This window comes from Barbatula barbatula, assembly GCF_947034865.1.
Source record: "Barbatula barbatula genome assembly, chromosome: 24".
Lineage (NCBI taxonomy): Eukaryota > Metazoa > Chordata > Actinopteri > Cypriniformes > Nemacheilidae > Barbatula > Barbatula barbatula.
Window position 1 is genome coordinate 10258069 of NC_136787.1, and position 25397 is coordinate 10283465.

Below are 25397 nucleotides of genomic sequence, written 5' to 3' on the forward strand. Positions count from 1 at the left end.
TGGGAATGAGATAAAAGTGAAATCAATGGTGGTGTTACCCGAGCCTCACAAGGGTGGATAATGGAGGAACTAAAAGATAAACTGTGTGTGTGTGTGTGTGTGTGTGTGTGTTTATGTTGCAAGCTAGAGAGCGTTTGTATAATATATTTATGTGCAGCATTAAAAAAGATTATACACTGTGTCTTTATACGGCAGCAAAAAAGCTCATAACATCAACTTTAGCTTTATGAGCTTTAATTTAGTTGCAAAATATTTATGTTATTAATTATTTACGTTTTCACTAACTATTATTATTATTATCAATATTCACTACTACTACTAATAATAATGATGTATAGGCCTAACCTTCCTTTGTATACATATACAAAATATAATGGCCAACAAATTCACAATAACAATATTATTACAGCATTTTAATGTTTATTGTAATGTTAAATATATGTTTGATATTAAATATTATTATTAAATAGTTAACATTGCTGTCAAGTCAAATTCATCTTTAATTTTCTTTATTTGTTTTCTTTCTGCTGAGGTGATTTTATATAGATAATTACGTTTTTTTATTGTCAAAATGTTATTGCCATTGTGAAATAAATATAGAGATCCCAATGCATTTTTATGTAGTATTTTATGTAGATTGTAGATTGCACTATTAAACAGGGTTAGGCATGTACAGAAAATATCAAAAGTATGTCTGTTATTATTTCTGTATTGTGCCTTTTAGTCATTGACACTCCAAAGAAAAGCAACCCCCCCAAGTATATTTAAAGCATGTTGTGAAGTCACATTTTGGTTTATAGACGTTTCAGTTGCGACAACATGAACAAATGTTTTGTGGCCCAAATTAAACTCCAGGTAGACATTCTCAAAAAATCAATAGCGGTTGAGTATTTTTTATTTTAATTCAATTCCACTAGAGAGCAGTGTAAAACAAGTCTTGAACTCTTCCCAGTGCTTTGAGTTAAAGCCCCTGACGGCTGGTTTAAGTGTTACAATCTTTAAGCTCAGCGGCAAGTCATGAGTAATGTTCCAGAGGCCTCAGGGCAGAGCTGAAGGATTCAGGGAAGAGTTCAAATGCTGTGTAGAACGCCAGGTTTGGATGCACACAGCATACAGAGCGAAAGGCTTTGAGAAAGTGCCATGTATGATCAAAATCATCATCTGAGAGATCAAAGAGGCTTATAGGGAAACAAAAGCTTGTGTTTGTAGATGTGTATGTGCCCGTACAATCCTCTCTGCGTGTGTATTACACTTGAGGGCAGGTGTGTGTGTGTGTGTGTGGACTTAGATTACCGAGGGAAGCCCCGGTCTGAACGCTCAGCCCAGATGGCAAATGTAATGAGGAGCAGCATGCAGGGGTACTTTTCTGACCCTGCTACCCTCGACTCTCTTTCCCCTTCCTCCCCCGGGGACACGTCTATGAATAATGCATGGATGAATTATTACTTCTAACATTTTGCAGTATTTCCTCATGGGCACATGAGTGATTGCAGCGGCTACCCTGCAATCAGCTTTTATGTGGTCAGTTGGAAGTCTTAGCACTTGAATTTAACTATAGGAAAGAAACTGAGCATTTATCACCCCTGACAGATCCGTGCATTACTGTTGTGGTTTACCTTTATCGCACTGAGTTTTGCTGCAGGTGAAGAGCTGATACAAAGCTGACTGACTCATAGCTTCTTTAAAGCTCAGCCTGGAGACTTGAAACCAGGTTGGGGTGAGCAGACGTTGCCGGGTGCGTATAAACTGCGGATGTTTTCCCAAATCTGTGATGTCGTTTTCCCGTAACTTTCAGAAACCTTTTGTAGAGAAATAATTATGGCGGCAAACTTTTATGATTTATGCACCGCATTTGTTGTCATTTTCTTCCGCGTTTAGCCCACATACCGTCAATATCTGAGATTAGCAATCTGTTCGCGGAACCGTTCTGAATGTTCTCACAGCAGGAAGTCCGATACAGAATTAGCTTTATGATTACCGTTAGTTAAGAGCGGAGGGATTTGAATTACGCCTTCCACTGAAATTGAACAAAAACACATGTTCTCTTCATCTATCCACTGCCTATTAACCCATAAGCATGCAGAACTTTGTTTTAAGAGTTTGTACCTCTGCATGAAAATTGGCGGATTGAAGGCTCTGGAATATAATGCATGATGATGAGTTGTATGCATGAGCAAGCTGTGTGTATAAGCAGTCTGTGGGCTAGTTTATAATCCACCCTGCAGTATAAATTTCCTTGCTCATCTGATTAGAGAGACTTCCTGTAATGCAGTGACATAATGCGGCTGTTTGTAGGTGGCCAATGTGATGATAACTTAAGTTCTGGTGACACAAAACGGGCCGTTTAATAAATACGGCACGCAGAAAGTGTGTTTGTGAGAATGTGCTGTCCGTGAGCAGCGTGCCAATGCTAAGTGATGGGAGCAGAGGTTGTCTGTCACCTGTCACCTGTCTTTCACCTGTGAGTACCTGCAGCTGTCCGTACCATCTGTTTCCTGCATGCCTCGGATATTGTGCATCATAATTTTGTGACACTTGTATTTACACATCTTGCATCAAACCCACAAACGTTTCCAATACAGTCTTCTTACAATCATACAAATATAACTGTTTTATTCAATAATACGTAATAGTAATAATAATAAGACACGCCCACCCGCCCTTCTCCCGGCCCACAGATGTTTCATTGCTCTAGAAAGTAGGTTGGCAAGTTTTGAGGCCAGGAAAGGGTGCAACCTGTGCTCTGTAATGGGTAGTCCTCTCCTAGTACGTCCAATGAGGGATGCATGCAGTAAAAGAGTCTACTCTCGCAGGTACAGGATTCAGAGCGGCTCGCTGCCACACCGCAATGCTGGTTGGGGCTCTGAATGTGTAGTCCGACCAGGGGACACCCAGATGATTTGTTAGTCTGCGGTCACCCTCTGGTGCCATGTAGAGCTCGTACGTGTATGTTTGTCCATGAGTCTCCACTTAGGTCGCTTCGCTTTTTGAAAGGGCATGGATTAAGCTCCGTTTCCTGTGTTCACCGAAAGATTGGGGGTGGGATTTAGGCAGGAAGCCACTTTTTAGTCGGCAGGTATTGCCACACTCTTTTGGAAGACTTCTTTTGGAATCTTGGAAGACGCAAGGAGAGGGAACCTAAGGGACTGGCTTTCGTTTCATTTTGGAAGACACCTGCAGAAAATCCTGATAAAGAGAGGTTGGCTTTCAGGTTGAGCAGGTTGCAACTTGGAAAGCATCTCCAAAGTTAATAGTTCATTGTAGGAGGTGAGGAGGTCTTGAAAAATCAAACCTTGGTCAACAACATGGCTTTAAGAAAACAATGTGTTTTCAGTGAAATTAATATAAAACCAAGGTACCACCTGGGACATACATTTCAGAAAAATATCGCAGAAAAACAAAGACAATCAAACACAAGGTTTCAGCTTCATACATAATCATCTTATAAAAATGATCTATTCATAAATTATTGGATCAAGGAAGCACCAATCAGTTCTTCAAAGTGACTTTTTTGTTTACTGCTGACTCCCTGGATTTTACTGTGGGTAAAATGGCCTTCAGTTGCAACATCATCATCTGATAAAGTAAAAATAAAAAGCAAATACAAAAAAACATTTAAAATCTCAAAACTGTCCACAGTCCTTATGGCTCACAGCAGTTTTGGCAAGTCCAGACAGTAATTTCCCCCCAAAGCAGCCACATACAGTATTGTCATCTTTTTTGATTGCATGTAATATATACACTTATATTTAAGTCTCTGAGATAAATAGTATCAAATTTGTCGTACATCACAAAAACGAAGCATGAAAGTTTCAAAAGCGTTCCTCCAGCCATTGTGGAACACGCATGTCTGACTCTTTTTGCATGCTTGAATTGAGGACAAATGAAACAGAAAACACTCAGCGTCCTTGAGAACTTGCCCTAATTTCAAAGAGAAAGAGTCAAGAGAGATTCGGGAGCATAATACTTCTAACTTCACAGCAAAACCAGGTCTGGCAAGAGAGAGAGACCTATTTGAGGCAATTCAACACAAAGTTTAGGCTTAAGATCTGAATTGACTTAGTCTCTGTGTATTTTCCATATAAAGTCCCAATAAAGAACTCCTAGTCCATCATCTGCTAATGTCCTCGGTTTCCTCACTTGCACAGGGAAATTATTGCTCACAGCGCTTGGCTATTGCTCTCCAGTTTGGCTTTTATGGAGTCAATCGATCGTTACTTTGCTCTGTCTCTTTCTCTCCTCCTCTTTCTCACACACACACACACACACACACTGAGCTGGAGGGAAGGTTAATAGCCACAGGACACACAGGAGAGGGTTTGGGGAGATTGGTCGGGAAATGGAGCGTGACTTTGGAACACACATGAGGGGGCGTGTGTGCGCCACATTCGTCCTTGTGTTCTCAACATCTCAGTTGGCCAGGTAGGTACCGCACATACATAAATGCCCTCCCTCCACCCTCAAAGGACCATCTTCAGCTCAATCAGCAATAAAGTTGTTCACCATTTCAGTCTTTTCTGCCGCTCTCATCATTAACAAAGAACACATCTCCTCCAAGAATCCAGCTGAATGATCTTCTAGTTTTCTTTCTCATAATCTAGCGCCTCTGGAGCTGTCTTTTTCTCCACCAGCTACCTTCAATCATACACGTACACTCTAAGGACAGCATGAACGCAGTCGATCGTCTGCGTCCCAAAACGCGTCACACACAGACAGAATTATCTAGAGTTTATTTGCAAAAAGTCCTTATCCAGTTACTCTTGTTACACACTCTTACCGTTACATTTTTACCCATAAACAACTTACATTGAGACATTCGCCGATATCGACACAAAGTTTATTCAGAAAAGTCTTTATCTGGTTACAGTTACAGCTACTCTTCTTTAAATCTTTAATTTTCTACTTACTTACATCTTTCATTGGGACAGTCGCCCACCTCCTTACAACTGTCTTGCACAGCCAAACATCTTCTAGTTTATCTACTAAAGTCTTCATCCTGTTGCGTTTGCTAACACGCTTGAATTCCTTTTAACTCTTTCTCAGCCATGTTTTGAACAAAGTTCAAAGCTAGATCTTTTTCACAAAACTTTGAGGGTCCCTAAAATATTTTCTACAATGAACATACAATATATCAAATTAAAGAACAAGCCTTTGATTTTAAAGGGAATTTTTATCTTTTTATTTGATCACATTTTCTTTTGTTCTTTATCTTTAGAATGCAAGTCGTTTTTTTTCAAAAATATATGTTAAACGAAAACTTAAATTTTTATTAAACATAGATAAAGTATTTGCTGCTTTTGGATCGGTAGATTTGTACTCGTTCAAATGTATCTCAGCGCACCCTACTGTATAAAACTAAAAACATGAAAAGCCGGATATTTCCGCCAATGGAAGCATTATCTCATGAAATAAAATTCTATCAATGGCGGAGAAAGAGTTATAAGCTTCCTTTTATTAACAAACTTCATGAAGACGTCTACATACACAATCCGTTTTTAACATGCTTAAAACGTTCGGCAACATGCGCAAGCCCTCAACAACATTCGCTTAACGTTCTTCCAACTTTCTGCTGCTTTTTTATCCTTAGTAAGCGCTGAGTTTCATTTTTGTAGTCTGGGTGTTCAGAACAGGGAATCAGGCCACAACTCAAGGACATCAAGGTGGACCATGCGACACGAACACATACACATGAACGCATGACCCTGTTCACACAGAACAAAACAAGCACAGAATACTCCCTATTCTCTGCCGCTGTTGTCTCACTGCACCCTTACTTGCTGTTCACCTTGACTGACAAAAGCTGCATCCAATCACGTCACATCATCTGCAGCCACAGTGGTTGCTATTGGCCAACAAATGAATGATGTCATAACAGCAGGACATAGTCTCTTACATTCTGAAGGACAAAAGGGTGAACAGCTATTAACAAACACATCCATACCCAATCATATTCCAGAGTTGCATGTGTGTATGCCAGGTATGAACAGAAAGTGATAGTCCTCCTGCTAAAAGAAATGTGCTAATGTTTAGTGTTTTGGATGCTTATTCCCATCATCGAATGCTGGTGTGTTAATGCTGATAAATCAACTTCACAAAGTTCTGCTGGTGAATGGACTGGTAACGCTGACCCAAACCAGATCTAACCAACATAAATGCATGGAATGAAAATCGATGCTGGTTTCTGCAGAAGGAAAGACACCCGTGGAATTACAAAGAGCTTGTTTGCTCCCAGATCCCTTTGCTTCCATGTCACAGCACTTCCTTGCGGTTATGTGTCAATTATGACATCCAGAGAGGGTCGTCAGTCAACATCTCCACGCAGATTAAAATGCCCAGACTTGACTCAGCCATTAAGATGTAAAATCAACTCTGCGCGCGAGCCAAGTGTTTACACACGTGTGCCCGCGACTCAAATAAATAACAGAAGCAAATTTCACATCATTCTGTCTTTTTCACACTTCACCACGCACATACTAACGCTTCCGAACACCGTGTTATTGATCAGCTCTCCATAATTTAAATTAGCATATTAAAATGTCTCGTCCGCGCTGGTTGAACGAGCCGAATGTTTGGAGTAAATAATTCAAGCAATCGTGGTTGGACTGCATATACGAATTCCATCAAAGAACTATCAAGCAACAGCCCTGTTATAATCTCGATAGTCTGCCAATGATACGGATGTCGCGCAGAGCCCACTGGCCATTAAACATGAATAGTGTTGTCACGAGAGAATTTACTTGCTTTTCTTTTTCGCCCGCAGGTAAATGTGACAGCCGAACCAAAAACAGATGCTTTGGGTTGTGGATTCGCTTTAAACTCATCATTGCTGTCAAGATCAAATCAAGTCTGGTGTTGTTTACAATAAAATACAGCAGAAGAATGTAAATGTAATCTAATGTATTTTGTTGAGATCTGATTCTGTCCCACATAATGAATTCTGGCAGGTATTAGTCTACACCCGCTGACCAATAGAAATTGATTTTTCATGAAGGACCCAATAAAAACCAATTTTATCTCCCTCATTTAGTTTTAAAGCTTTGACTGGCACAGAAAACAGAGGGCAGATGTTCACAATGTGATGGCAAAAAATGAACCAGCAAGGGTCTCTTATGCTAGAATCAAAATGGAGATATTAAAAATTAATCTCCCTCTCTCTCTTTTGCTCTCACACATAAATTCACCTAACAAACCACTTTAACAAAAAGAAACCACAGGGAAAGAAAGTCAATATATTTAGTGGAAACCTGGCAGGATGGATGATGTTTGTATTTTGCTATATAGCCACTGAAATTGGCAGACGGTTTGTGGGGGCCTATTTCTGAAACATTGCAGTGTGGACTCATTGGTCTGTGAAGTATTTCCGTGGGATGGGGATCCCCTCGCCCTGCATTGAGCCAGGGGCCGCTGTCTGATCTTGCCCAACTCTTCCTGCCCCATTGCATGATGGGAAATGGAGCTCTCAATGTTCTAGTAGTCCCTCACCCTCCCTGTGTGTGGCCCCCGTGCTATGAAGCATCAGCTCTGGGGGCCTTTTTCCTGCCGATCTGGTGGGAGGGGGAGTCTGAAGTCTTTACAGTTTTGCGAGGAGGACTCTGCTCTGCAACAAGCACATGCAGCGAAGGTTCCTTGTACATGGCCACTGAAGGAAATGGAGGAGAACAAAGAGAGATTGATGTTATTTTAGGCAACAACACACGAAAACAAATAATTTACTGTCTCATAAATAGTGCAACCATTCGGATCCAAATCCAAATGGACACCAAATATACAAGATTGTCCTGAATGAAATATTTCATTCCAAAATAAAAATCATGGAATCGTTTACTCACTGCCATGTTGTTCCAAAGCTGTATAGATTTATTTTGTGGAATACAAAAGGGATATTTTTTAGAATCCTTTTTTGAAGAAAGTGCATTCATAAAAAGCTCCATAAAAATGCCATTCTTGCTTTCATTTTCCTGATCCTCATAACCAAATGACATTAAACCGGATGCAGCAAGTCTAAGGGGTCATTTACTAGATAACCACAGCGGCTGCTAAGATTTTCAGAAAAACTAAACTATACTACAGACTACTTTTTGATACTTTTATAGTGCTTTTTTAGTAATTGCATTTTGACAGCTTTAGTCTCATTTCCCTTTCATTACACAAAAAATGTACATTTAGGCCTACATTTATTCATTTGGCAGATTCCCTAAATGCCACAGATGAGGAGATTGACCAAGAAAGGTCACATGGTTTTGAAACTGCATGTTGGTGGGTAAATGATGAAAAAATTATAACATTTTGGGTGAAATATCCTTTTAAAGGTCCAATGTGTAATTTTGGGGAGAATCTATTGACAGAAATGCAATATAATATACATAACTATGTCTTCAGAGGTGCATAAAGACCTTACATAATGAAGCCTTATCTTTGGAATATCTTAGAATGTATTTTATCTACATACATCGTGGGTCCCCTTACATGGAATTCACCATGTTGATTCTACAGTAGCCCCAAACGGATAAACTGCTCTACAGAGTTTTTGAAAAACGTCATCTCATTCACCAAAGAAGGTTCTGTGTCAGCCGTTTGTGTGTAACATTTAGGCATTTTATCCAAATCCCAAAATGCAGTTAATCAAATCTACCAACAGACCTTCGATGACTTTAGGTAGAAAGTGTGCGGCCGCTTTGGTCTTCTTCACACGGTTGCCCTTCATCACTTGGCCGTCCCGGTTGATGCCGATATACCAGGACCGTCCTGACTGGCTTTGGCGGTACAGCATAGAGGAGTATGTCACATAGTAATTCTCAAACACGCTCTCTTTGAATTTACACTCTGGGTTGAAGTTCTCCTGTAAAAAGAAGACACAAACATCCTTATGAGATCTTTCATCTGAATTGCGTGCACATGAACACAAGAAACAGTTTGCACGTTATGAACCAAAACAACACTGTTTGTACATTTGACTGGTTCGGTTGAATTTATAGAAAGTAAATGAAAACCTCTTGATGGTGTTTCTTCGAAAGCAATGTTCTCCGGAAAGCAGTAGGTAGATTATTCTACTCTAACTGCGCATTCATTTGCATGACTGATGATTTTAATACTGGCCCCAAAGGTACATGCTTACATAGTAGCACAACCCACAAATCTAGGATATACTTGAAATGTCACGGCCTGAGATGAAGAAAAATACTTTCCACTTTCCAGCTAAAACTTTAATTTGGTCGGCTCAGAAGATAACCTCACGGCTTCTATTCATCTCCTAGCCGCTTACAGCTCTTCCCACCAATCTGAGCCACTGTTGCCGGATGACTGTAACCAAGAGCGACATGTATACATCTCTCTTAGTCTTCGTCAGGGTCCTTGCCCTGTCAGAGAGCAGACCCAATCAGCAGGATTGATTTACCGAGGGTAGCCAAGCAGAAATGGCTGACTGAGGCCTTTCAGCAACCCAACGGAGACTGAGGGAATCGGACGGAGATAGTGAGGGACAGACAGAAGACATGCAGGCGTCTGGAAGAGCGCAATAGGGTTACAGTGTTCTTCTCCCCGCAATATGAAGCAGCTCAGCTCGACTGGAGTGAAAACCAGCGAATTTTGCCAAATTTCTGCCTGTCTGTTTTTACGTCCAACGCTCAGTTGTTTATCTAAGAAGAATTGTCTTCATCAGCTCTCTTGGTTTTTTATCTTTCTCTCATTTTATCCAGCCCACCCTCCCTCCAACCCTCCGCATCAAACTAAGCAGCTTTTGGCTCCATTTGATGTCCTAGGAATCTCCATCACAGACTGAGATCAATACATGATTAGCCTCATGGAATACTAATGACAATCTGATCGTGTGAATCAAGTTACCTATCGGGGAACTGAAGGACATCAACTCAAGCCACCAAACTTTTAATACACGACCTGAAAATGTACCTCCGAACTAATTTTTTTAAAATACATCACATGCTACAATATAAGCCTGTGGCAGCCATTAGGAAATCGCAGGCGATTTGTATTTTTGTGTTGTGTCGTTCCACAAACTGTGTTTCCGTAACTGACTTGTAGCTCTAAAACAAAACAAAAAATTGAGTTACTACAGTACGTTATTTATTTTTATTAAAGTCATTATATTTAATATATTTTCTAAATAAATTGATTAAAATTGATAGACATCCTATCCAAAACATTGCACACAAAGCTGTCAAAATGTACAAATTTAATGATGATAAAGACGACGATAACCGCAATATTTGAAAAAGCATTTTTACATTCAATCCTCAAATATCTTATAATTGGACCAGATGTACAGCACACGCCCTGAAAGTGAAACCAAAGCATAAAGCATTTATTTCACCCTCAGGTTGCTGGCTGCAGTATAGGTCATAAACCACACCCTATTCATGTAAAAAAACGTTTTTACAGAAGTAAATGGGGTTCCCTTCATTCATTCTTTTTACGGACTATGATTTGGACGCATCCAATATGCAATGCTTGCATGCATGGTACAAAACTGGCTTTATTCTACAACAAACATAAATGAAGCCAAAACCAAACTTGACCTCTATTCCCAAGCTGGGCTCAGACTCTATCTCTCTCTAAAAGATTACTATGACCATTCTAGATGTGAAAATCTGTGAATGTGAGTTCACATTGAGATGTATCTTGATTATGGGGATAAATAAAAAGTTAATTCTCATTGAGGGAGTTAGACAGGCTTGTCCTAAAGGAATAAGCTGAAATGACATGTTAAGAAAGAGGTAATATCCGGCCTACGTGCGGAGAATTCCGATGACCGCTTCAGCCTCTTTACAATGCAGAGCAGATCTCTGAAGTTTCCCTTGCTCCGCCCCCTCTCGTCCTCCACCTCCCACCATTTTCTCCATCCATGTACACAGTGTCGGATTATACTGTATCTTTTTCATCTGGTCGTAATGACAACACATCCGTTTATGAACGTACGGCATCCCTACACGACTAGATCTGTTATCTGGATATAAACACAGTGATAAATCTGGCTTTTATCAGTAAAAAGGGGTTATTTATTTATTTATTTGACAGGGACAATGCATATAGTCATTGCTACAATACAAGTACTGCAACGGATGCGCAGCATATAGAGTTTATAGCTAGTGCTAATTCTCAACTCCTGTCCCTGGTTATACACACTTAAGTAGTTCACAGCAAAATTGGTTGCATTGACCTATCATAGTAGGAATAAAAATTACCTTGGAAAGCGAATGGGGGCAAATTTTGCTATTCCTTTATGCCGATCTTTTTTAATCTATATGTTTAAGTATAGTCCCACATTCAAGCGATATTCTTTCATTTGTGTAGCCTAAACAGGTGTATGGTGTGACATCAATCTTCTACAAAAATGTAAATAGTCATAATGTGTCTAAAATAGAGATAAAGCCTACTTTGTGTTAAAATGAATTCAGGTTTTTATGCTTTTAAACTGAAAATATATATCGATGGTGTAAATATACTCTGTGTATTTTCAGAAAGACACCAAAAAATCCTTCTTAACCTTCAGATGTCCTTCACAGATATTTTAGTTCTTGGTTGAGAAAACCCTTAATTGTATGAAAAATACAATGTTTAGATAACGGATATGCTATATGTGTTTTTTAAAGAAACTTTTACTCTAGCTACTGTATTATGTACTGTTATAATACTAAAGCTGTAAAAAAAATATTTGAAAGAATATCTTTAAAATATTATTTTTTGAAACCAAACAGTTCTTGGACACCATTGACTACCAAAGGAAACATGACAATGGTAGTCAAGTGCCCAAGAATCGTTTGCTTTCCTACATTCTTCTAAATATCTTCTTTTGGGTTCAACAGAACACAGACATTTACAAAGACATTTTTCTTTGGTTACAAGCATTCTTTCAAATATCTTTCTCTGTGTTCATCAGAACAAGGACATTTATACAGATTGAACAACTTGAGGATGAGTAAATGAAGACAGAATTTTCATTTTTGGCTGAACTGTTCCTTTAAAAGACATTTGTTATTTCTTCAAGTGTGACCCTCATATACAAACAAACATGCAGCCCCTACCAAAAACACGCCTGCGCACACTCTGCAGACGCTACAGGCTTTTAAGCTATGACGTCCCCAACCAAGACATTCTGCAAACTTCTCACAGCTTTTGGTTCAGAGAGCATGAAATTGACAGACGGAGGGTGTGGGATCCGACTGCTGCGCTGTTTCCATCTCTCGTTGAAATGGAGTTAATGACCTTGTAACTGCCACATGGCAAACTCAAAAACATTTTGCTTGGGGGGGCAGTTTACGACGGCCGCTGAAGTGCTACAAAGAGCAATCTGCAATGTTTCATAAGGCCCGTCGCACCTTTAATGGTCGTCATGGTGATAAGCAAAACAGTGATTTACGGCGACGTTAAGCCGGTGACCATCTTCAAGACAAGAAAAGTGCACGATTCAGCATTTTTTAAAACTCTCTATAATGTCCATGAGAGACCTTAGAACGAGACACAGCCTGGAGCTTGTTACAGAAGATTAAGTTCACTGAAGTTTTGCAACACAGACACTTTGAACAAAATTTTGTTGGAAGATTTTGGGTAGAATGAAACAAACCTGACCTCTATTCTGTGTTAGATTCGCAGCACGAAGTTCTGAAACGTAACACAATGCTGAAGACACACTTGAATAATTTATATTAATTATGCTATTTCAAAGACAGATGTATTATTCAGTGAAACTTTGTAGTAGTCCCAAATCCACGTCAGCTACAGGCGTTATATCGAGACAGGAAGTAGACAGAAAATGTGCCCATCTCAAAATCATGTGAAACGCACAAAACAAGAATTCTCGTCACAACACAATTCAAGCTCTAAACAAGTGTCACGCATCCTGTGAATGGAGCTGGCCCATGGCAGTAATTTGCAGAGAGTGAAGAATGGAAATTGAAAGAGAAGAAGCCGAAAGCCAGCAGCTGAGCAATGGAATGCATGCTGGGAAGAAGAATAAGAATGGCCCTCACCAGCAAAGGCAGCTCTAGATAAATACTGTTAGAAGTGATATCTGGTTTAAACAAACAAGACAACCCTTATTCAGACAATGAACTACCACTGAGTTACAACTGTAGTGTTGTGCAAATGCAAACCAATTTAGTATGTTGAGTAAACTGAAATACACTGTTTATTTACAACCCTTCCAGTTTACAGTCTCAAGACTGAAATGTTTTCAATGATGTAAAAAACATGTTAATATGAAAACATGCTTGAAAGTTAGTTATGTGGGAACAAAATTTTATGAATTTTATTTGAAATGGATGACTTAGACCCAATAATAAAGAAAAAGCAGCCAATAAGATGAGACCTCAAGAAGATTGATAAAATGCAAATTTAAAGGAAAATGTTAAAATACAAATACATATTTTGTTATGTTATTCCTTAGTTTGAAAGAGTTTAATATTATATATATATATCTGTGCCAAGTAAACATAAATAACTTTTTTCACACTAATTTATAGCTTTATTTTAATGTGATTTGTTCCATTTGTAACAACACACACACACACACACAATCACACACACACACACACGCACGCACGCACGCACGCACGCACGCACGCACGCACACACACACACACACACACACACACACACAGTCAATAGCCACTATGGTTATGTGTTTTACATCTTCTTATAACCACACATAATTTCTTAGCCCATAATTCAAACAGTGTCATTTAAGAATCAAAATATTACTACTGATAATAACAATAAACAAATACATTTTTTGCAAACAAAGACTATTATATTTCTTTACTTCTATCATACATACAGTTTAGAGTTACCAAAATATTTTTAAAAACTTTCCTCATATGTAAGCATTTGGTGCTTTAGAACTTTGGAAACTAAATAAAAAAAAAATATATTTTTAGTTTTAGTATTATATTTAAATGCCAAAGGGTGTAGTTACAGCATCTCCCGACACTGGACCGCGATAACCAACCTAACCTTGACATTGTTTGTACAGTGAGTCTGAGGTGGTCTGAATAAAAGTGGCCACTACACAACAGTCTTCTCTGACTGTATATATTATTTGGGGCCAGTGGCGTAACTTCGTTTTTAAAATTGGTGGGGACAGAGATGACAAAACAATACTTTCATAAATTGTTTCTGTAATAACCTGTTAGGAATTTTCTGCGTTTTTGGAGAAACCGCAAATATAACTTTCGAATGTGAGCAACAGTAAATGGTGAGAAAGCGGCGCATCTCTGCGTTTGTTAGATGTTAATGGATTGTTAGATGTTAATGGACCCTAAACAATAGCCTACACTCCTTCCGCAACATATCTTACCATAAAGCGTATGTGTTTATGTATCATTAAACTTCCACTTCACATCAGAAGGGCACATGTGAGCGTATGTGCGTGTAATGTGTCTTGCTACTTACAGTATATATGAGATACGTCTACATATCAGTGGCAAGACACGTCAATGGAGATTAAACAATTGCAGACTGGGTCATAATCCATTTATGTTGTGCCTGTGGTGACGCTTCACTAATGGGCACAGAGCTGGTGAGCGTGGGTGGGGTTATTGCTGATCACTGATGGCATTCATCTTTGTTTCAGATGATGAATGGAGAGTCACTGTCAATAAGATCCATGTTATGGAATATTAGGTGACCTTTTATGGGGTACTAAAGTGCTCTATGGTTTCCAAACTAATTTAAAAAAGCACTTCGTTTTATTAAATAGTTTTTTTGATTATATTTAATCAAGCATATGTGTCAATGGGCTTTTGAAATGAGAGAACATACAGTAATGGCCAAAAGTGATGTCCAGCTTTGAAAAATTGACAACTTTGCCCTTTATTACAAGATCATATTAAAAATATGTTTTAAAAATTGAAATGCATGTTGTGTCAATGGGCTTCACTTAAAGGTCCAGTGAATGAAATTTTGCAACATCAAGTGGGGAGGTTGCGAATTGCAAGAAACGGCTAACTCCACCCTTCCCTCCCCCTTCCATTCGAAGCACTACGGTGGCTGACACAGGACTAAAATGTCATCACGTTTTTGCTTCTTTGCTGAAGGAGATAACGTATTTATGAAACATGCTCTGTGAATCAGTTTGTCAGTTTAAGGATATTGTAGAAACAACATGGCGAACGCTGTGCATGTAGATAGAAATAGCTCATTCTAAGGTAATAAAACATAATGCTTCATTAGGTAAGGTCTTTAAACACCTCTAAAGACTTAGTTATCTATATTATATTGCATATTACATATTGTTTTTAATTTTTCATTATTTAAAAACAACAGTATAAATAAAATATAATTAGGTGATAAAAATGTAGTCAAAATATTCTTAATGTCTGATGAGCTTTTTGTTATTTCTATAGATGAGGAGTTTGGTTCCAAAATGAGATGTGCATTCCAATTACTTTCAACCAAACAGCAGTTGATTTGTTTTGTTTTAAGTCATAATAACTAAACAAATACAGCTAACTAACACAATAAAACACAATAAAAGCATAACATGAAAAAAAATAGAGTCATCTTATTTTGAAACCAAACACAATTTTGTATATTAGGAAAACACATATTCCCTCATATGCTGTATTTAGCGTTTTTTTGCCAAATAAATGCCTCAACCAAGTAGATTTTTTGCTATATTAAGATGCTTCCATTGGCCTGATGAGTCTTTAAAAGCAAAATTGTGCAAATATGCCATCAACATGCACGTTCGGCCACAACTGTATTTAAATTTACCCTGCATCCAAAGTTATTATTAATTTACCGAATTACATCCAATTTTTGCTTTTGAGGATTACAGCAGACATGATTTGAGCCCCCATATAACTCATTGGCCTGTACGGCCAACCCCTCCTCAAGCCATCACAAATACGGATGTGAGACATGAGACAGAGGGGTCACGAAATAATGAGAATCCCAAATGAAGAAGTTCATAACAGGGTTTACAGGAAATGGCTACAGCTAAAAATTCCGTAAAAGGTTTACTAGGATGAACGGCTACAATCTGCAGTTCATTATCTGCGAGGGAAAATGAGAAGATTTGCAAATCGCTTAAGCTGTCTTTTTCTCTCCCCCCCTTCCACTTCCTCTGTCTGTGGGGGAATTCTGGGAATGAGGTTTGTTTATGAAACTGCATGTGTTCTAATTTGGATTCCTGTCGGAACGTCTCAGTCTTTTCATTTACCTTACAAACGACATCACTCTCTGAATCTGCAGCGTGTGATTGCATCTCGATAACGGGAGCTTTCTGAATCTCAATATCATCCGTGGTGCAGAGAGCAGTCTATAGAAACCATTTATCAAACCTGAGATAAAGGCACAAAAACACGCTAGGCACTTCTTGCAGAGTTCACACCCACCCACGCACACCCACGCACGCACCTACATCATCAAGTCTGAAACTTTGTTTGCAGCAAGTCGCCCTACATCTAAGGTTTAAACATCTGAATAATGGCTGATCAGTATTTCTGTCAAGAATCTTACAACTGTGTCAGCGCCTCCCACTCTGCATTTCCTCTTTGTGCTCTCTTTCTCACCCTTGCGTTCAGCCCGGGAGGGTTTTTCCACAGCATACGGTCTATAAAATGGGTCAGGACAAGACCGGGCTCTATTTTTAACTGAAAACCATTTTCATAACTTCACAACAGGTATTTCACAGAGCTCGATGCTCACACAACTCCCACAATGCAGACCAATAACTCGGAGGTTCCCTCTGCAGTCCATCCTCCATCGCTCTCCAGGGCTACAGCACCAACAGTCAAACAAGTAGAGCTATACCTTCAGCACCGTACTGAAGCTCTGAGCTTGGTGCAGTTGTAATTTAACGCTAAAATCGAAATTCTAACAAATATAACAAATATATAATAAAGGCAACATCCATAGTATTACTTTCTGAGTAAATAAAGTAGTATTAAGATGCAAAAATCATCCCTGGTACACACCTCTGCAGCTGGTTCGCAAGCTGCAATAAAACCTAAATAAAAAGTTAGGACAGAATGACCCAGATGACGTTGTTTTTTCTGCAGAACACAAAAGAATATATTTTGAAGAACATTGGTGACCAAAAAAACCATTGACCCCATTGACTAGCATTGTATGCATTCAAACCCACTGAGACATTTCAAAATATCTTCTTTTGTGCTCCACATATAAAGGTTTTAAACAACATGAGCGTGAAAAATGATTAATGCATTTTTATTTTGAGTGAACCGTCCCTTCATGAATTGAACAATGTTGTTCTTTCCCAAATGTGTCGCTTTCTAAATAGAATGGCAATGGAATGTCGAAATAATTGGAGATGTAGTGGATTTTAACCTTTTAAATCAATGCAGCCGGATTGCTCCTTTCACATTTGACGGGGCATTTTAAACTCTAATGGTCATTATAGGCTTTGCACCAAACGGTGGATGAAGACGCGAGAGACGTTTCCTCGAGGGGATGTATAAAATCCATTATGTGGCAGAAGAGCACAGTCCCTGAAGCAGCTCCTCTAATTTACATGAGCTTATTACAATGAGATACTCACAGGGCTTGACAATATACTGGCATATTATGAATGACCTTCTCTTTAACTGCATTGAGGAGAAGAGGGGAGGAGCCCCATTCCCCAAGGAGTGAGGTGTTTCCCCATTGGCTGTGTCCTCTCCCTCTCTCCCATTTGTTTGTTCGGCAACACACACTAAGCCGATCGTTATCGAACACGCTCGTGCGGTCTTGTACGGAAACGTGCGCAAAAACGCACGAGTAGGTTACAAACGCGCTGGTGATATAACTGAGCCTAGAGATGATTTCCATGATTTACTGCTTCCAGATGCCAGATAAGCAGCATTGTAAACAAATATATTGTTGGCAAATTAATCTGCTTATATAACCCTTCTGACATTGATTAAAATGAAACTACCTTTCTCACATGATATTACCCAGAATTCAAACTAATAATCGACTCTCCTTGTAACAAACAGGGGACAGGGAGTACAAATGACACAGGACGGTTATGGTAGTAAACACAAAAACAGTAATAATGGAAGTTACCAAACCGAGAGACAGGACAGCCACAACAGGACAGTATGTCCCAATCGCAGTGCATCAGTAAGCTACGCTGGGTTTGATTTAGAGTCGGTTCCCTTTGAACCACTTCTAAGAAGAAAATCCCCTCATTTCTCAGTTCACAGAGAGGCGGTAGACAAAAGCTCTCTCATCCCTGCATTCTAATCGCCAGCTCTGCGATGCGCACACACATATGTACACAGCTTAACAAACACACACACTCAATCTCTCTCTCTCTGCGAGCTGTCTCATCACGTTCTCTTGCCTTTTATCCCGCTCTAGTCGTGACACAGTCTAAATATCTGCTCCACCTTGAGTGCTAATGCTGCTGCTTTCCACTCTGCTCCACATCAAACACAATTTGGGTAATTGGTCACACTGCACTGGCTAATCCTTTGTTATTGTTGTGTTTATTTATATGAGAAAGCTTGACCTTTGGGAGCGGTAACGTCAAACATTCAATACGGCAGTGGGGTCTCTCGTACGCTTAACACAGGAGTCAAAACGCTCCCAGAGCCATTTGAGGTTTCTGATTAGCCTCTAAAAGAGATTGTGTGTGTGTGCAATCTGTGCATTGCTTTTGGGTTTCTTTTTCAAACATGTTTTGTAGCAAACAGAACTGTAAACTAAACCATTCTGGTGGATTGCTACAAATCTGAATCTGCACTAGAGTTGGGAATTGAAAATCGAAAGGTAAGGAATGGGATACTTGATATAAATTTCAATTCTTCTAATCAAGTCGTGTGAATATTTTCAGAAATGTGGATGTGTTAACTTGTGATCTCAATGAAAGCACTTATGAAAATAAATCATATTCTTTCGTAGTTTACAAATCGGATCAACACTATAAACACAAAATCAACACTTTAAACAGAATCGATGTATGACCTGAGGAATCTGACACTGAGAGGAGAACTTAAAATTTGGCCCCAAGGGTAGGGCCTGAGAAAATTGATGGCAAGTTGAGAACCCAAGGAATTTTGCACTATGGGGAGAGCTTGAGGAATCTGATACTAAGCAGAGGACACAGGGATTTTTTGAGCTGAACAAGCCACGTGACTCTCTATATTGCTCTAAAGAAGGATCTATCTTGGCTACTGACGCTTTTGTTGCCAAAAATAAAAGAAGTATTACTTTGCTTTAATATTGTCTCCATATTAGTGTGCATATTGCATCTGCCAGCAAGGGAAAAATCGCAGAAGCTCAGCAGCAAACTGTGACCCAATGGAAAACTCAAGGAATTCAGTATCACAGACAGCGCCTGAGGGTTTCAGCACCACGGACAGAAACCGCATCTTTCTGATTATCCAACATTCACTTTTTCATGGCAGTTTGTTTGGCACAACTCTTTCATATGAGACGAGTAATTATCCTCTCTGCATAATAATTTACCTCTTAAATAGCTGCACATTTTCAATTATCTGTGAATCATTATTGTGGAGACACACGGAGGGCATCGTTATAATCATTCTAATTATGATAATAATCACGATCTTCAAAAGAGCGTTCAGTTACTTACGGAGCTGTAGAGGTACCCCTCGCTGTTCATGCCCAGGTAGAAGCCAGTCTTCGCTCCCTGAATCGCCACTATCCGCAGACCCACAGGAATCAAGTTGAACTGTGCTGTGGACCAAAATCAAAGAGGTGTGTCCTCAGAAAACCACATAAAACACAGGAGGAAGAAAATAAATCATTGTCAGGGATGTCAGGGGAACATATGGAGTGTGTGAAGAGAAGCAGTAGGCAGGCAGACATTAAGTGTTTACAAGGTATAGGGTTGACAAAGAGCACTTTGGAGAAAGAGACATTTTCTGCATGTTTTTACAAAGTTTTCAGTACAACAAGACTTATGAGTCACAAACGGAATAAAATCTAATGTAGAAAATGTCACAAAAATCTTGTTGGTTGCTTGACATCGGGGCTTCTCAACCTTTTCGACTCGGAGGCCCCCCAGTGTATTAAACAATATTCAAAGGCCCCATCCCACTTTCTACGCAATGAAATGGAGCTTCGCATTCACTAATAAAATAAAATAATTTGCCAAGTAATAAGACATTGCCCCTGGGAGACAGCTGGGGCCCCCTTTCGGGCCGCAGTCGATTGTTGAGAACCATTGCTTTACATGTCAGTCAAATGGTCCCAACATAGGATGAATGACTAACAGAGATGGCAAAGATAATGGCAGGAAGTGAGTGCATGTGGGAGTCCGAGAGACACTATCTGTCCTCCGTCCGTTGTCCTTGATAGAAAGATGGATACTGTTTGATATGTATCATCCATGATATACAGTATATCAAGAAACCATACTGCACATTAAATGGAACAGTTTAGCCAAGAATCACAATTTTGTCACCATTTAAAAATGTTCATGCTCCAGACTTTCTTTTGTGTGACACAAGAGAAGAATGTTTGCAGAATGGAAAATGTCTTCATGTGAAAGAAGCTGTGAAAATATTCTTAAAAAATTCTCTTCTTGTATTCAACAGAAGCATATAACATTTTTGAAATGTCACAAGGGCATGTAAATGATGACATAATTTATATTTATGGATCTATAAAAATGAGAGGAAGATAAACATAGCAAATATGGGGGGAGATTATTTCTACAATTAGTCGTCAAAGAGCCTGACATATATATATATTTAACATGTGCTACAGTTATCATTGCCACATATAACCGTGACATGTAAGCTAGTCCTTGACAAGCCACTAGGAATGTGCTTCACTAGTGCACAATGACAACTGCCAAGCCAATGTAATTCTTAATCTGTTATATGTACAAACAAAAAGCACAATCACAACTAACACTACATTTCTGCCATCCTTGGTATGTTTTCCTTTGTCGCTTCCTTTTTTGTGGATGTTCTGGCCCCTCAACATAAAAATGATTACTGTACCGATCAGTCAAGGACAGAGACCTAAAATTGAACTCATACACAATACGTTGGTATAAACAAGGCTTGAATGAGTGTGCAGACAGATTTTAGAGGAACTGGAGGAAAAACGTATATAGTGTAATTCTTAATGGGGTTTTTTCTATTGTGTTTGGTTTTAAACCAATTTTTTTGTTTAACAAAGTACGACAACATCCAAGAGTGAATAGGTGAAATATGTCCAGACATCTGATTAAAATACACATCATGGCCAAAAGTATGACATCCACTTCTAATTAATAGGATTGGCTGCACCCCTAATTTCAGTAAAGGTAAATCTTTCAACAATGACATTCAAGAGAACTGTTTACCTCCAACTTTGTGGCAATGGTTCTGTGAGGTGCTTTTCTGCTCCAGCATGTCAATGTCTCGGAGGACAAAGTGAGGGCCAAATGATTTACTGAGGGTTGAGAAAGTACTGGTCTGCACAAAGCTCCGATCTGAACTCCACTGAACACTTTTGGGATTATTTGGAATGCTGAGCCAGACCCCCATCAGCCAACATCGGTGCCTGACCTTTTGATGCTCTCTTGTCTGAATGGCATCAAATCTCCACAGATATGTTTTAACCAATCCAGTGAAGTTGCAGAAAAGAGACATCCAACTTTCTATCAATAACCATGGTTTTGTACGACAAGCACATGGGTGTCATCTTTGGGTGAGACTCACATAACGGTTTTTAACAAAATTGTTATTTTTGGGTGAACTGTTGGTGAGTAGCTATTCTGGCTCCTGCTTGCTCCTTTAACATCATTTTGTATAAAACAACTATTCAATGACTAAATATAGAGGAGCAGTAATCAGCATTAAACAATTAAGCTTGTCATTTCAGCTGAGAAAGTACAGCGAGTGTGATCTTCAATCACGTTACGGAGTGTGAATCTTCAAACTGGCACCAGTGACCGTAGTAGGCTAAGTGTTATACACCTGGCCTTAGGCCTCACACACCGGACACATGCCAACACTGAGCTCTCAAATTAATTACAACGGACAGATAGACAGAAACCTGCGTGAGGAGACTCAAAGACGCAGAAAAAGAGTGATGCGGACAGCAGACATTTATTGAAGGTCCGTCTAGCGGTCAAGGCAGCAGACTTGAGCAGACGCAACACAACAACTCATAACAATAAGGCTTTCGACAACTGACCAATCAGGGGTCATGTCGAGCATGTCAGGTGTGAATAATGAGCATGTGCATGCATACACTTACAGAAGCAGCTGTTCTCGTCCCTTATGCCGTCCATGGTGCCATCCGGCAGCATCTGTAGGTAATAGCCGTGCTGGCTGTACAGGCGGGTGACGATGCCTTTCAGCTGCGGCTCTGCAGATTGAGAACATGACACGCTGTTAGCCTGAGGAGAAAACATCACAGCTTGTGTTTTACATGCATGACAGTTTACACGGAGCGTCATGTTGTGCACAACATGAAAAATATTTTATTTGGAATTCATACAAAACATCCTACTGTAAACCATATATTAAAACAAAACAACATGCTCAAATACATCGTTCTTCGGTATAATCAAAGGAGATCTCAGTTGTTTTTCGACTAGTTAGTTTCAAATATTTCTCCTAAATGAAAAATACATTGAACTGACACAAACGTTCAAATACATTAAAAGTATAAAACCCTAAAATTATTGCAGATTTGATCGCATTGTGACGAAAGACAATAGAACGCATTCAAACCCATAAGTTTCTAATTTTGTCTACGCCGAATGTGGCACGGTCTTACGGACGGCGTCAAAGTTTACAAAAACTTTAATACTACAATGAATGGCTCAACAACAAACTTTTTAGTGAGTTAGTGACATCATAAATCCTAATTATTATTGGCGGGACATCTTAATAAACACAATAAAGACTTTGAAAATAGTCAAACTAGGACCCCTTTAAGTAATTTCAGCACCACTAGCATCAATCAACATGATTGGCAGGTCAGGATTTGCTTTGAGTTGCTTTGGTTTGATAATGCATAGAAATTAAGATGTCGTTATGTTTATGTAAAAACTTTGTAAAGATCAGTAATAGATATTATATAGATATTGAATATTCTATGGCATCAATTTTTGCTAATCTTTTAGTAGTCCACTAATGGAAAAATAAGCAATTTCAGTTTATCTTAAACAAAAACTGAGCAAACCAAAGTCTTCCACATTGACTGTCGCTTTTCAGGTATTGACTTATTTAGCATCACTATCCAGAACGCAGCTGTTACACTTGAGATCTCACTAGATTTACCCAAAAGACCTGATGGGTCAGATCGGACTAGGCCACCTATTCCAGGCTTCACACATGAGCCAGATCATGGTTTAGTCCTGAACTTTCCCCATGCAACTTAAAACATATTCATGTAAAAATGCTCAGAGACAACATTTGCATTCTAAATATAAACAATCTAAAGCTTTGTATTTACTTTTACCTCATTTTTTGTTTGAAATAAACTGCATGACTGAAGTGCATCCTACTCCCTAAAATATTTATTTGCATTGCACGTTTATTTATGAGAGGAGAAGAACAGAAGCTGAATGTTTTATTAGCACAATCCCTCTGGCCTACTTTGTGTTCATTTGACAAACAAGTGGGAAAGGAGCTTGTTCCGTTCTGTCAGCATGCAGGTTTTGAAATATGTCCCCATCACAAAGCAAAAGTGTGTCATTACGCTTCTGTGTAAACACACCAGCTTTAAAAAAAACATGTTGTTGTTGCGTTAGGTGCTGTTTCTTTACAATCCGTTCTGATGAAATAAAACTCTCTGGGTACCGGGGTAATTTCAAAGTCATTATAAAGAGGGGTGGGTTGACTTGTTATGAGTTTCCAACGGGTAAATTGTGTCTTAATATTACAAGCCCAGTTGAAATGTGGGCTGCACTGGCTTGCAATATAACTCCCTGTTACCCAATATGGTGTATTTTTATTTTATAAAAACCTTTAACCTAGGATTTCATTAACATGTTTATTTAATATCTATGTTAACATTTCACGTTTATTGGAGCAAAGCAGTACCACACAATTAGTGCTTTAAACAGTCCCAAAGTTTGTCAACAGGGTAGCAAATATTGAAAAAAGATTAAATAAAACTGCACATAAAATATTTAGTTTGACCTCCTAAGGTGCACAAAATAAATCTCGCATGAAAGAGAAAATTAAAAAGTGCTTATCTGGAGAGGTAGGAAGGCTTATGAGTTTCCACTGTGAAAAATATTAGTTAAAGGTTTATATTGTTTAATTGTGAGCCTGGTTGAAATATGATCTGCACTTTTTTTATCTGATGGCTGTTGAATAATTTTTTACTAAGCATCCCGCACAAAGAGAGAGTGGGGAAAAACGTTTTTGAGTGTGTGGCTTTTCTTCTCTTTGCTGTCACGACACCTTTAGCATTTCAGAAGACTGTAGAATCTGCTGAACTTTTCCCAGGACCTGTGAAAGCTCATATTGATCTCACCCCCACAAATCCTACTGACACAAAGATGTTGCGAAAGCTCAGAGAGATGGTTTTCGCTGTAGTCCTTTTTTCTGAGATCATCAAGAAGGTATAGGTTGTTAGCAATGGGAAATTGTCTCTGGCACTTTCTACGTGGCGTGATGCATTAGCCATTAAAAAAAGAAGGTAAGTGATCATTTGGCAGGCAAGGTGGCAGAATAGCGCATGTATATACAGTATATATGAAGAGTTTGGTTCCAAAATGAGTTAAATCAATTTTTAGGAATTTTCTAAAATCATGTATTTTATAATGTTATGATGTTTTGTTGTGTTTTATTGTGGTAGTTAGCTGTACTTTTTGTTATTATGGTTTATATTAAAACCAACCAACTGCAGTTTGATTGATATTAATTGTAATGCACAATAAAAAAACCTCTCATTTTGGAACCAAACTCTTCATATATACATATACTCTCATTTCACATAGCTCTTTACGTGTTGGACAGACTCTATACGGTTGTACACTTACACTCTCATTTGATAAGCAGCTCGAGCATGACTGGACTAAGCAGAATCTCAGCTAATGATTCTCTTTTGGGTACTGAAAACTATCGGTAGTTACCGAGCAACGCAACATGCCCGCCTGCCGACAAAGAAGGGAAGTAAAGTTCAAAAACGGGGTTGGCTCGCCATCTTTGTTCCTCTATTGTGCAAGTCTTTCCCCACGTGAGCACACAATCACGTCATACAAAACCATAAATCACAACGTGACCACCATGTTATTCAAGTAGAACTCTCATATGCACCGCTCCATGAGCCTCTGAAATGTGTTAGGGGTATTTGTTATACCTTGAGGCATCCCATTAAACTCGAAGAATCCTAAATGGCAAACAATAGCAGTTTTATGTTTGTCTGATTCTTACATTTAAATCTGATAAAAGCCAGATTTAAAACTGAGAACCACCTGGATCCAATCAGTGCAGAAAAACATTCTTCAAAGTTGG

The 25397-nt window shown here is 39.0% G+C and overlaps 1 protein-coding gene across 1 annotated transcript in view; it reads right to left on the minus strand.

Annotated features, from left to right (window-relative positions):
- Positions 1 to 2604: 2604 nt before the first annotated feature.
- Positions 2605 to 25397, minus strand: part of fgf11b (fibroblast growth factor 11b) — a 40564-nt gene continuing 17771 nt past the window's right edge. Inside the window, exons 3-6 of the mRNA XM_079448071.1 lie at positions 22180 to 22290; positions 19556 to 19659; positions 8641 to 8839; positions 2605 to 7639 (exon numbers count right to left, since the gene is read on the minus strand). Of these exons, the coding sequence (XP_079304197.1) occupies positions 7506 to 7639; positions 8641 to 8839; positions 19556 to 19659; positions 22180 to 22290 (548 nt within the window). The 3' untranslated portion in view covers positions 2605 to 7505. The remainder of the gene's footprint in view (positions 7640 to 8640; positions 8840 to 19555; positions 19660 to 22179; positions 22291 to 25397) is intronic.